This window comes from Cetorhinus maximus, chromosome 14 (genome assembly GCF_964194155.1).
Source record: "Cetorhinus maximus chromosome 14, sCetMax3.hap1.1, whole genome shotgun sequence".
NCBI classification, from domain to species: domain Eukaryota; kingdom Metazoa; phylum Chordata; class Chondrichthyes; order Lamniformes; family Cetorhinidae; genus Cetorhinus; species Cetorhinus maximus.
In genome coordinates, this window is record NC_135892.1 from 4437165 (window position 1) to 4450905 (window position 13741).

At 40.7% G+C, this 13741-nt stretch overlaps 1 protein-coding gene across 2 annotated transcripts in view; it reads left to right on the top strand.

The window, feature by feature from the left end:
* Positions 1-12824, top strand: part of mcm8 (minichromosome maintenance 8 homologous recombination repair factor) — a 36282-nt gene extending 23458 nt beyond the window's left edge. Inside the window, exons 15-18 of one of the 2 annotated variants that reach the window (XM_078556413.1) lie at positions 2856-3065; positions 8697-8773; positions 9995-10184; positions 10947-12824. In XM_078556413.1, the coding sequence (XP_078412539.1) occupies positions 2856-3065; positions 8697-8773; positions 9995-10184; positions 10947-11039 (570 nt within the window). In that variant the 3' untranslated portion in view covers positions 11040-12824. The remainder of the gene's footprint in view (positions 1-2855; positions 3066-8696; positions 8774-9994; positions 10185-10946) is intronic. The other variant, XR_013578640.1, reaches the window with a different exon arrangement.
* Positions 12825-13741: the final 917 nt, after the last annotated feature.

A 13741-nucleotide genomic window follows, 5' to 3' on the forward strand; every position in this document is an offset into this window, starting at 1 on the left:
AAATAAGACAGCATCTTCACCGTGGCTGAGTTTAAAGCCCAATTGTCCAAATCAGAAGTAAAATCTCTTGGCCATCAGAAAGATTCAGGTATACTGATTCACCATTGAGTTGTGCTAAAGGCTTCCTGAACACCAAAACTCTTCAAAACAGAAATAAATCCAGTGCAAACGTCAAAATGTAGGAGAGAAAGGAAAAGGAAAAACTTGCATTTAAACTGCATTTTATCATATCTGTCAGAAACATCTGTGCTTCACCTACTAGACAAATGCCTACAAGGCACCAAATGTGGCTGAGCATTGTAATACAGCTTGCAGCATTCCCAACCATCTACACTGGCGACTTCAGCAGCCAACACTCACGTGGGGGTACCTCAGTAACAACACTGCAGGAGAACAACTGTCAGCATGGGCCTCTGTTCTCAAGTTAGAACTTGTGCACTGTGCAAAACAGCCTGGCACAATCCATTCTGCTAGGTGGAAGAAGGACTACTCACCTGATTTTAACTTTATGTCCTGCATTAGCAATGGCCGACTGCTAATGTGCCCTGATAAATGCTGCCCGTCTTCCTTCACTCCCAACATCACCTAACCCTCACTTGCAGCAGTCCAGAATTACCATCCATAAACTCACAGCCAAATCACGCTGGAATCTGTGGAAGGGCAACTGGGGTGCCCACAGCTGATACTTAGAAACCACCATTAACCGGATCCCATTCCTTCCCAATAATTACAACTCCTTTCCATGACTTCTCAAACTGGCAGCCACCAAATTTGTTCCCCAGGCCTGTAGAAAAACCCCCAATCCCTGTTAGACACTGGAAAGTGAACGGCTCCTGGAAGAATACTGGAAAACAAAGATCCCGATGTGGCAACAACACTGAGTCCCTTGATGAAGGATGCCTCAAGATGGTGGGAAACAGCTGGGAAGATTGACTTCACGTACTCAAAGCTTGAAAACTCCAATGCCCCCTAGGAGCAACCAAGCAACAACCATACCAGTGGCCCAGCCAATGCTGATGCCATCGTTTCACAGCTCCTAATAAACTCAAAAGATACCGGCCAGCAGGGAAGATAAGCAGGCAGTAAAAACAGCCCCAATGCAGTCTCTCAAGACTGCCCTAGGGCAGTCCGACCTCTCAAGCCTCACACACAAGAGGAAGTAGATAGTGCCCTCATGGCAACTAAGTCACGCAGAGCAGCTGGAGTCGATGGGATTTACCCAGAATTCCCGAAGAACATCGGATCAGGGGAAGGAAGTGGCTAGCAAAGTTGTTCACCAACATCCACAGCACGGGAACCATTCCAAACATCTGGTGCCAATTCAAGACAGTGGCCATTGCCAAGCTAAAGAGGCCATTCGACAACCCATGCATCTGTCCCATCGCTCTGCTGTCAATAAGATATAAAGTTCTGGAATGCCTCCTAAACAGACCGAATCCCACCCTGGAAACAGCAATGCTCCCCCAGCAGGCAGGTTTTCACATAGGTCACAACCTACTTTGAGCAGGTCCTAGCACTGCTTTACATATTGAGGCCAGTTTTCAGAAAGGCCTGAAGACAGGAACTGCCTTAGTTGACTTATCCTGTGCTAATGACAGTGTGGCTTACAGGCATGCTGCTGAAACTCTCCAAAATCAGCTGCTGTGTGAAATCCCTACAACTCATCAACTCCATGATTAGCAACCGACAGTTCTGTGCGCACCTGGTGTCAGCTGTGGCTCAGTTCATAGCACCCTCGCCTTTGAATCAAAGGGTTGTGGGTTCATGTCCCGCTCCCGGAAAACCAAGAACTGTGATTGTACTCGAAAGAGTTGCAATCTGTGACTGTTGATAACTCGAAAGAGTTTGAAGATCTTCCTTAGAACACCACCAGCTGACAGCTAATGAAGCGCTCCCATTTGCACAGGGCCTCAAAATAAATGCATTCGTCTGCAATCCCATAGTTCCTACTGGAACATACTCCACACCCTACAATCTGATGACAGCAACCCCTCGTGATGGTACATCTCCTGGTTGATGATAAACATCACCAACCTCAACCTGGCAACTGACCCAAGTGGTGAGTCCCAGGTTTCAACTTTTCACACAACCTGGACAACCCTCAATCGCTTGAGGTTGGGCCTGGGAAGATGTAGCCACACTCACTTTGCAAGTGGAACATAAGGGACAGCTCAAGTTGTGACTGTGGGATCCCAAGTCAGACCATCGTCCATATACTGAGAGATCGATTCCTGGTGGCATCACAGCCATTCACACTGCATCAGCTGAAGCCATTGAATGCATTGTTAATCTCAAAATCAAGCTATAACTGCTTCCCCAGCCGCAAATATAAAAAAAACTAAAATGAATTGCTTTTGTATGTAGGATCCCACAAATAAGAGTGAGATGAGTTTGTAAACGCTGGGAGAACTTCAGGACACCTGGTGAACTTTGGGATGTCCTGAGGTTATGAAAAGCACTATATAAATGCAAACTTGTTGATTTGTTCTTTGAGTAGTTCCATGGGACATTTAGTATCCATATTAATGAACGAAGCAAGGGAGACAGGATCTTCGTTTAATGTCTAATTCAAAGGACAAGGTCTCTGACAATGCTACTTCAGTAAGAAACGGGAAATAGCACCAATGTAGTAAATTAGTGATGCACGTAATTGAATACAGGCATATTATTTAAATTAATCAGTGTGGTTTATAAGGTGCTACTAGACCCTAGATTAGTAGAATTTTGATCTTGAAACAAGTGTCAAAAAGTCTTGCTATTTTAAAATTTTATCTTTTTCTTTTGGCTAACACAAGTCTAATAGTTTGTGTTCTCCAACGCATAGCATTCTGATCTAAAGTATTTGTGTTTAAAAGGTTTTCCCTGGAGAAAGCTTTGATCCTATTCCCCACCAGTTGCTAAGAAAATATGTCGGGTATGCACGGCGTTACGTTTGCCCAAAGTTATCTGCTGAAGCGGCTCAAGTACTTCAAGAGTTTTATCTGGAGCTGAGGAGACAAAATCAGGGTCCAGATAGCACACCAATTACTATGAGACAGCTGGAGTCTCTTATAAGGCTTACAGAGGTAAATATGGATGTATAGTTCAAATTACTTTGGGCATTTGCTGAAGTGTAATTTAAACCAATGTGAACATGCCTAAAACATATGTCAGAGTTTCTCCATATTCTTTTTCCATTTTGTTCAAAAAACAGGCATGCTTGTGAGTATTGTTCGAAGTAGGCATTTATGACTGACTTGAGTAAATTGATATATTATGCACATCTGACTGGAAAGGTTACTCGAGGGGAACACAGCTTGAAGGATCAGTGCTATTGTTTTGTAACATTAGTCTTTTGGGTGAAGTTGCCAGCAGGGGGAGTGAGAGTTGATTTATCTCCCTAAATCCAACAATCTTTATCACACTGGGCCAGATATATCTGTCATCCTTCATATTGGGAACAAGGTAACTCTCTTTTGGGGAGAATAAATGGTCTCAATGGCTTAGTTTGTGGTAACCTCACAAATCTAATTCTGTGGCCAAAGGGTGACAAGTTATCTTTTCCTTGGAACTCTTATCAATCTTGCTCTTGATCTGGGCACTAAATACACTGAAGGGCAGCTGAAAGACCACTTCCTTTTCTATGGTGTAATATTTGACAATAGTTAGGAGTTTTTACCTGCAGCAGATCAGAGTTCAGGAACCTGCTGTAATTGGGCTAAACCTCCTGGCCCAAGCCTTCGGGGCATTTTGTTGAACCTTGAACTGACGTTCAAATCCCACATTTCGCCCATTACTAAGACCACCCATTTCTATCTCCATTCCTATCTCACTCCTGTCCTGCTGAAAGTCACTTATGCCACAGTGGCCTTCGGACTTTCTCTAAAGCTCTCCTTTCTGGCCTGTAGATCTCCTAACTCATGAACTCCAATTCTTCCATCATCACTGATAGGATGCAATCAATCTCATACTGTTTTTAATTATCCTTGTTCTTTCTGAGGTTCCCCGTTGCCCATTGATTTGAAAAATTGTGATCCTTATTTTAAAATTCAGTCTGGGACTTGGCTTCATGCAACTTTTGTAATTTCTAGCTCTGTATCCTAGGATGCATCTTTCATTCTTGATTCTGGCCTACTGATTATTCCACCCCTATCCCTGTCTAATAAGTGGATATCCATTTACCAAATCAGGCAGCAGAAGACATTCTGCGAATCACAACTGTTTTATTGTTAAACAATAGCTCAGTACAAATGCCAGTTTCCCTTCTGGAAATGCAGCTGGCTCTGCTGCGTCCTCCCTTCCATGAGCCCACCTTTCTATTAATGCTCCCTCCTGTCCTCACCCCTAATTTGCATCTTTGCCACTCTTCCCTTCTGGTTCCTCTCCCTGTCCAGAAGGCACCCCCGGGGCAAAATCTAGTTCTTAAGTACAGGCTTCAATGAGCATCACCTCTCAATTCACTCTGAAGCTTGTCCTAGTTTACTTTTAAAGGGACCTACATTTCTAACATTGTCAACCCCCACTTGTTCCACTGCACCATCGATGAAGTCTTCATCTATCCTGGCCCAATTCTCTGAAATTTTCTAATTAAACCTCATTTCTAGCCACCTTCAAAAGCTTCAGGAAAACTACCTCTCCTTTTGATATAGCCTTCCAGTTTCTGAATCCTCTCCCATTGTGAACCACCTTGTGATATTTCACTGGATTGTAATGGCATTGTGAAAGTTGGATATTAATTGGCAGTAAAGTGCATGCTCCTTTGAAATATGTGGGAGTGGACTGATTTTTCCTGCATCAGTATCTTTAGTTCAAATGTTGCTGTATTATGTTTTAATCCATGGTAACTATTGTTCTGTTTGATTCGGTGTGTATTGATGTTAGATTTGCTGCACCATTTAAAACACTATTGGGTCCTCTTCTCCTCTGCTAAAACTGCTCACTATTCCAGGATCATCCTGGAATGCAAAGACAGCTCCTGAATTTTCTCTACTGAAAACCATCATCTTAAGCCCCCCTCTCCTGTTACTCCACCCTCACCTCCAACAAGTGCAAAAAGCTCATGGACTTCTTTGTCACTAACATTGAGACATCTGATCAGCTGCCTCTGCCACGTCCTCCCTTCCACGAGCCCACCTGTCCATTAGTACTGCCTCCTGCCCTCACCCCTAATTTGCATCTTTTTCTAGTTTCTATCCTATCTTCACTCCCCTGCAACCCATGCCCTCTCTGAGCTCACCTTGTCCACGAGACCCACCTTCTGTTCCTTAAATCCTGTTCCCACTAAACTGCTGATCACACAGTTTCCACTTCTGGTTCCCATGTTAGCTGATATTGTGAATGGTTCTCTCTTCAGGTGTTGTCCCTCTCTCCTTCAAACCTATTGTCATCACCCCTCTCCTCAAAAAAAAAACTAACCCTTGATCCCACTGGCCTTGTAAACTATTGTCCCATCTCCTACCTCCCTTTCCTTGAATGTGTTGTCATCTCCCAAATCCATTTCCATCTTTCCCAGAACTCTTGAATCTCTCCAATCGGATTTCCACCCCGTCACAGTACTGAAACAGCTCTTTAAGTCACAATTGACATCCAATATGATTGTAACAAAGGTCAATTTTCCCTCCTCATCCTTCTCGACCTGTCTGCAGCCTTTAATATGGTTTATCATGCCATTCTCCTCCAACACCTTGTCCATCTGGGTGGGCCGCTCTCATGTGGCTCATTTCTTATCTATCTAATCGGAGCCAGAGAATCACTTGCAACGGCATCTCTCCCAACTTCCACAGTGTTAGCTCTGGTGTACCTCCAAGGACTGATCCTTGGCTCCCACATATTCCTCCTATATGTGTTGCTCTCAGTGACGTTATTTGAAAGCACAGCATTAGTTTTCGCATGTACACTGATGACATCGTACCTCCCCACCATCTCCCTTGACTCCTGCACTGATGCTAACTTGTCAAACTGCTTATCTGACATGCAATACTGGATGAGCAGAAATTTCCTCCATTTAAGACTGAAGCTATTATTTTTGCTCCAAACTGTTCCCTAGTAATGACTCCATCCCTCTCCCTGGCAACAGTCTGAGATTATGCCAGCCTGTTTGCAACCTTAGTATCACATTTGATCCCAAAATGTGCTTCCAACCACACCTTCATGCCATCACTAAGACTGCCAATCTCCACCTCCGTAACTTATCCCCATTTCAGCTCATCTGCTGTTGAAACCTTCATTCATGCCTTTTTTACCTCTAGACTCGACTCTTACAACGTACTCCTGACATTCTACTCTCCATAAACTTCAGTTCATCCAAAATCCTGTTGCCTATTATTTGGCACTAAGACCCCTTCCCCTATCACTCCTGTGCTTGTTGACCTTCATTAGCTCCTGGTCAAGTAACATCTTGATTTGAAAAAAAATTCATCCTTTTTTTTTCAATATGGCCTTGTCCCTCCCACCCTCTGTAGTCTGCTCCTGCCCCACTACTTCCAAGGTATCTGCACTCCTCTAATCAGAGGATCCCCAATTTAATTGATCCTCCATTGGTGGCCTTCCCTTCATTTGCCTACACCCCAAGCTCAGGAACACCTTACCTACCTCACTTTCCTCCTTTATGATACTCCTTAAAACCTACCCTATAACCAAGCTTTTGGTCATGTGAGCTAATATCTCCTTATGTGGCTCAGTGTCATACTTTATTTAATAATTGCTGAAAAAAGAGACCTGTTGAAGCTTTTTATCTTGCACTCATTTTGCAAGAATACCAATAGAAGGGGGAAAAAAACAATTTATACTGTATGGAAAAAGAGTGCTGATTGGTTGGCAAATGGAACTGGTAGAGGTATTGCCATGGAGAATGCACCAGTGATGGTGACTGACAGTTAACTGCCAAGCATTGTTTGAAATATAAACCAGGCAGCTTGACTCTGGTCAAGGCATTGCCCTGAGGAATAAGTTAGCGAGTGGCTGTCATTTATTTTGTTTAGCTGAAACTGGCACAATGTGTGTACATATTCTTTCTGTCTGCAAAGAACAGGGCCATGTTTATTAATATATGTAGCTTCCAGTACTCGCAAATGTGCCACATTGTGAGCCCGATTGACCATCTTAATTTTATCAGCGTAATCCTTAGCACGCTGAGGATTATTTAGCAAATGTCCAATCGCTGAATAACGTCTAATATTGGACACTCTGTTTTGAGTTTTGCAAGCATGTTTGGTATGGTATGTACCTTGCCCATTGCAAACAGCAGTTGGTACATGCTGTTTGATATGATCTGCTAGTCTTTGGGACGTATAGCCTACATACATAGCATCACACTGACACTGAAATTCATATACCACGTTACTCATTTGGGTGATAGGTGGAATGTCTTTTTGGCTTGACGGCAGCATCCTGTTAGTGGCGATTACCACTTGTGTTGCTATTGCATAGTAGCAGTGTGAAACAGCTAGCTTCACCTGTTACTCAAATCTTTGATACCTTGCCCTCCCAGGGTAATCTGAGGTAGACGGGGCACTTTTCAGGGCCAAATCTGATGGCCTAAGGCTCATTCATGAGTTTACATGATATACAGGGTGAAATATCTGATCATGGTAGCCATTATCCTGCAGGATACCATTGATGATCCCTATTTTGGCATCAAGCTTGCATGGTGAGCAAATAGCTTAGGCTTTATTTACAAAGTTGCCAATAAGACCAATCTTATAGTACGTGGAACTGTAAGAATCTCAACACATATATTGACCAGTGGGAAAAAAGCAAAGAACTGTGGATGCTGGAAATCCAATACAAAAAAAGAAACAGAAATACCTGGAAAAAATCAGCAGGTCTGGCAGCATCGGCGGAGAAGAGCACAGTTGACGTTTCTGGGTCATGAGGACTCGAAACGTCAACTGTGCTCTTCTCCGCCGATGCTGCCAGACCTGCTGAGTTTTTCCAGGTATTTCTGTTTCTGTTTTTGTATTGACCAGTGAAGGTAGGCTTACAATTGACTGTGGTAAAGAGCCCCCTGGCATATTTCTCAACTAATACTTCATGGAAGTGGAGTTCATTTAACTGCACCATTTCAAAGGTGAATTTGAGTGCAGGATGGAGCCCATAAAGACATGTAAGGAAAATATTATATGCAGCTGTGGATTTAAATATAGCGAAAGTATTATCCACGTATCAAACACGTGAGGGGGTAGGAAGTTGGGTGTCAATCCATCGAAGGCAGACCCGTTTCTCATGGAACCTAACAAAGATGTTTGAGAGAGCTGGGCGTAGATGGGCATACATGGTGTCATTAAAACTGAACTCAACTGCGCGAGTTGCCGAATTCATAAGTTCAATGAATTCTGATTCATGGTGGCGGGTCTAGATCGCCATGATATAGTGCTGCAGCACAAATATCTATGGCTTAAGTGGAACATTGCTAACTTATTCACCAATGTCAAATGAGCACATGGACACAGCATTGCTATCGATATGCAGGTCCTGTATTGCCTTCGCAATTGTGGAGGAATCCTTCACTTTGTGTCTGGAAAACTTGTTAAAACTGGTTGTAACAATTCACCCAACCAGTTTCAACATGTCTCTATTTTTCAGCAATGCTCAAGTTCTGTACTACCAAACAATTATTTAATAATGTCCCTGTGAAACATCTTGGGATATTTCAAACATTTAAGGGTGCTATATAAGCAATTGTTGAGATGAAAACTCTACTTTCTGTGATTTGAAAGGCAAGAGCAAAATTGGAACTCAGAGAAAGTGCAACAAAAAGTGATGCAGAAGATGTGGTGGATATCATGAAATATAGGTAAGGAGGCTTTTCAAAATTATCACTTAATCTTGGAGTGAGAAGAGGCAAACAAAAAGCATAAGGGTACAAAATATGCAAAGCTACAACATATGCAAGGTTACAGCATAGAACAAATAGTGCACAATAAACACAGGCTAATTGAACTGTTGACCGTGAACATAGTTAGGAGGAAGAAATTAATTGATATCTCTGTCTCAAGAATGTGCATGGATCTGACGCGTTTTAGTGATGTACACAACATTTGGAGGGCAATGGCTACAAATAATCTTCATTTGAATATTACTAGTGATTTTTTTAATAGCAAAGAAAAGCTTATAACTAATGTCTACTGAAGGATCATTTCCCCATTTTTAAGATTGCAAGAGTCTACGAAATAAGGAAATTTATTATTTTTATGAAGTAAAGCACAGAAGTTTTCAATTTTACTGCCCAAAAAGCTTTGTTGGAGTCGTTGGGGTCTGACAGGAAATTGGACGTTTGGAGGAATAGTGAAAACCAGCCCAGAGTACTCCAATCCAAAAGTTGGGTTGGAACTTCATGCTAATTTAGAAAATCCCGTCTGGGTCAGTAATAGGATTTATCTGAAATATTGAGAGGTTGATGGAGTGGTTTGAATGGTAGAACAGATCATGAGAAGATCCAGGTAAGAAGGTCAGATTGGAAATGGGTAGAAGACGGCTCTTCTGTTCCATCAAGGTCTGGGAGCTATTAGTATGCTGAACACATTTGATAGTCGTAGGTTACAGAAATATGGAAGTACCATGATTACTGTGCTGCAGACCCTTACACTTGCTTAGCATTTTCCAGCTATATCTTTTTACCAGTAATGTAATAAAATAAAATTCATGAGTATTCACTTCTAGCTCATTTCCTATTGCACATATTTGTGCTCAGCTCTTTTCTACAATTGTTTTTTATGCTAATGTGTTTCTGTTTAATTCGTTCACTTCTGGGTTTTCCATGCTTGGTCTCCAAGGTAGGTAATAATGTTGCCTACTTGCCTCTTGACATCTCAGTCCATCTGTAGCCCAGGTAATTCTCTGGGCATCAGTGTGAAGCTTTAAATACTTTCTGGTAAGCTTTAACTCTTTTTTAAAAAAAAACTAATATTTGAGTACCCCCAGGATTAAGTAAGCAACAATGTATTTATTTCACAATTTTTTTCTTAATTTACCTTCAATAAATCACTTTCATGAAACAAATATCTTATTTTAACAGCTTATTCGATACTTTCTCTGATGAGCTCGGAAGATTAGATTTTCAGCGCTCACAGCATGGTTCTGGTATGAGCAAACGATCCCAGGCAAAAAGATTTGTGGCTGCACTGAATAGGATAGCAGAACAGACTTTTAAAACTCTCTTTGAATTTCAACAACTCAAGCAATTAGCAAGAGAAATACAGATACAGGTAAATACAGAGATAAAAACAAAAAACTACTGCGGATGCTGGAAATCCAAAACAAAAACAGAATTACCTGGAAAAACTCAGCAGGTCTGGCAGCATCGGCGGAGAAGAAAAGAGTCGACGTTTCGAGTCCTCATGACCCTTCAGCAGAAGGTTCTGCTGAAGGGTCATGAGGACTCGAAATGTCGACTCTTTTCTTCTCCGCCGATGCTGCCAGACCTGAGTTTTTCCAGGTAATTCTGTTTTTGTTACAGGTAAATATCTTGTAATTTAAAAGTAATTGGTTGTGAAATGTCTTTGAATATTCTGAGATTGTGAATGGCGTTTGTATGTGATTTCCTTTCTCTCCTGTTTTTCTTTCAATCTTTTGTTTATTCTTTCTCTTGGCTTCCCCCACCCCCCCATTCCATAGAGCCCTCCCACACACGTGGTCTTCCAACTTTGGTTCCTGTGGTTCCCCTGTCGCCTTATTCCAACTTCAATAGCAAAGCTATAAGTCACTTTGGTTCTACTGAGAAATCTCCTCGCTAAATTTCCACTCTACGTCCTTGTCCTTTTTTAAAAGAACAACCAGGCCCATCTTTTCTACCCAACCTTCAGTCGCCTCTCAACAACTCTCCCTTGGCTCCACAACGGTTCCTCATACTATTTCTTAGCATCTTTAATGGCCCAAGGCATTTCACTGTTTAAATGCAAATTGTTGCAATGCTTAGTATTACAGTTAAAGATTAAATCCCAACTTTATTTTTGTCTTTAAATATGCAGGTGCCTGACTTTGAGGGATTTATCCACTCTTTGAATGATCAAGGCTACTTGTTAAAAAAGGGACCAAGACTTTATCAGCTCCAGACCATGTAACTGCAGATTAATCAAGTTCTACAGCAACTGCCTTTTTGGATAAAAGCAAAATGCTGCGGATGCTGGAAATCTAGAACAAAAACACCTGGGAAAACTCAGCAGGTCTGACAGCATCTGCGGAGAGGGATACAGTTGACAAACTGCCTTTGTAGACTTGTTTTCCTTTTGAGGGGGTTAGCACAAAGGCAAGGAGAGCTAAAAAAAAAATAACATCTACCTTTTGTTGATATTGTTATGTCTTAAATATTTCAAGTTGCAAATCAGTAAAATAGTATGGAGACAATTGAAATATTTAATTACTTATACTAGATTTGAGCAAAATCTTAATTTTAGCTTTAAAAAATAGCCAGCCCATTCTTTCAAGATACATACAAAAATGCTTAATTGATTTCATGATGTTTAGAAAGTGTTGATAGAAATAAAATTGCGCGTCCTCATCATTTCCCTTATCCACAAAAATGTCACTTACTGTTCAACAAGAAAATCGAGCTAGAGTAGAATCTTGATATCAGTTGCCATAGAAAGGTGGGCTTGAACCTACATTCAGCGTACTCCACGTAACTAGTTCTGGTGTTAGCTGTATTTTTGAGGAAAGTAGGTAAAATAGTTTGGAAACATCAGAAGGCAGAGAAGCGTTGTACTGTATTGCACCTGGTACGGCGTATGCCACTTGGACGAGTGAAGAATAAAAAGCAGCAAGGTAATCTCCTTGGGCGTTGCACAGGGGCTCAAAACCAGGTCATGTGGGGTTAGAGTAGGATTAATTGGACCAGAGTGTGCAGACACAATTTAATTGCCTTTTTAAAATTATATAATACTGTTCTTATTTTATATTTGCCACTATAAATTTCTGTAACTTAAATTTATAATGGAAACTCTCTAGTTAAACTTGCTATACTGTAGTTGCACCCTGCCCACTGGTGACACTGCAGCACCTTTGCTAGAGGGAAGATATAAGTTGTGTGTCAGTTTTACATCAGTTGCCATCATAAATGCCAACATAAGAATTTATAATGGGAGGAAGTTGACTTAAGTCTGACCAGTTGAAAGAGTTTTAATAACCACATGTGAGTCAGAAGAAACCCATTTGAACTTTGTTGATGTGTATTTGCTGTCAGGTGTCTGAAATTCAAGCAATAATATCTTGACTGCCAGGGTGCTGCGTACCTCAGTGAGGTACTTGTGAGGTACGTGAGCTTTATCTGTGCTCTACCACAGAGTAGGAATAGAATGTGAAGTGTTGTTTCTGTGGATTTACGGCATTAGTTTGGAGAAGGATCTGCCCAGACAGCCTTCACAAATGCGTAGTGAGAAGACAGAATTTTTCAAAAACAAATCTTTTCCAATTTAAAAACATTGCTGTAAGTATTAAATGGATCATAGTACATTTTGTTTTTACTTTTATAGGTATTTATGTCATCAAGTAATTGTTCCCTGAACTCTTTGTAGAAATCTTACTTCAAATGTTAGCAGTGTATTTTCATTTGTACAAAAGCAGCTTTTAGTTCAGAAAATACTATGTTCTGTAAATCTGTTATAACCTACAAAGTATAAAAAGGTGTTTCTGTCCACCTAATAGAATGTATTTTGAAAAATGTAGTGAACAAATGCTATTAAAATTATATATTTTTAAAATATAATGTCCATACCTTTTTGTTTGGACTGATATCTTTATTAAGACTTGGATTTCTTGATTCATTTTTATTTTGTCACAGTCTATGCATTTGTGAGAGAATATCACCCAAATGTTGAACTGAGTACAGAAATGAAAGAGCATTGAAAGGTTTGGTATTCAAGTGCCCTTCTATATATGTGAGCCAGCATTACTGCAATGTATAGTTCACTGGAGAACATAGGAGATTCTGAAAAAAGCAGCACTGTCTGTCAGGCCAATGCATGTTAAGTTTAAAAATAAAAAAAGACTTGTATTTATATAGCGCTTTTCACAACCAACGGACGTCTTAAAGTGTAGTGACTGTTGTAATGTAGGAATTGCAGTGGCTAATTTGCACTCTGCAAACTTCCACAAACAACAGTGTAATAATAACCAGAATATTTTTTTGTGATGTTGATTGACGGATAAATATTGGCCAGGACACAGAATAACTCAAATAAAAGCAGTGCTGGAAAAACTCAGGTCTGGCAGCATCTGTGGAGAGAGAAACAGAGTTAACATTGAGTCAAGTATGACTCTTCTTGGGAACTGAATTCGAGTCATCTTCTATTGGGGGGTGTCATCTTTCAGATGAGATGTGGGTGTATAAGATCCCATGGCACTATTTTGAAGATAAGTAGGGGAGTTATCCCTGGTTATAAAAGCAAAATACTGCGGATGCTGGAAATATAAAATAAAAACAAAGTGTTGGAAAAACTCAGCAGGTCTGGCAGCATTTATGGAAATAGAGAGTTAACATTGAGTCGAATATGACTTCTTCGGAACTGAGATTTTAATACTTTTACTTTTGTAGTTATTTATGCCTTTAGTTGTTCACTGAATTCTTTGTAGAAATTTTACTTCAGATGTTAGTGTATTATCATTTATACAAAAATAGCTTTTAAATCTGTTATAATCCACAAAGTATGGAAAGGACTGTCCTGCTAATAGAGAATATACTTTGAAAAATGCAATGAACAGATGTTAATAAAATTCAGCATTCAACAGAATGAATGGGATCCTTCCAGAGACATAACTAGTTTAAATC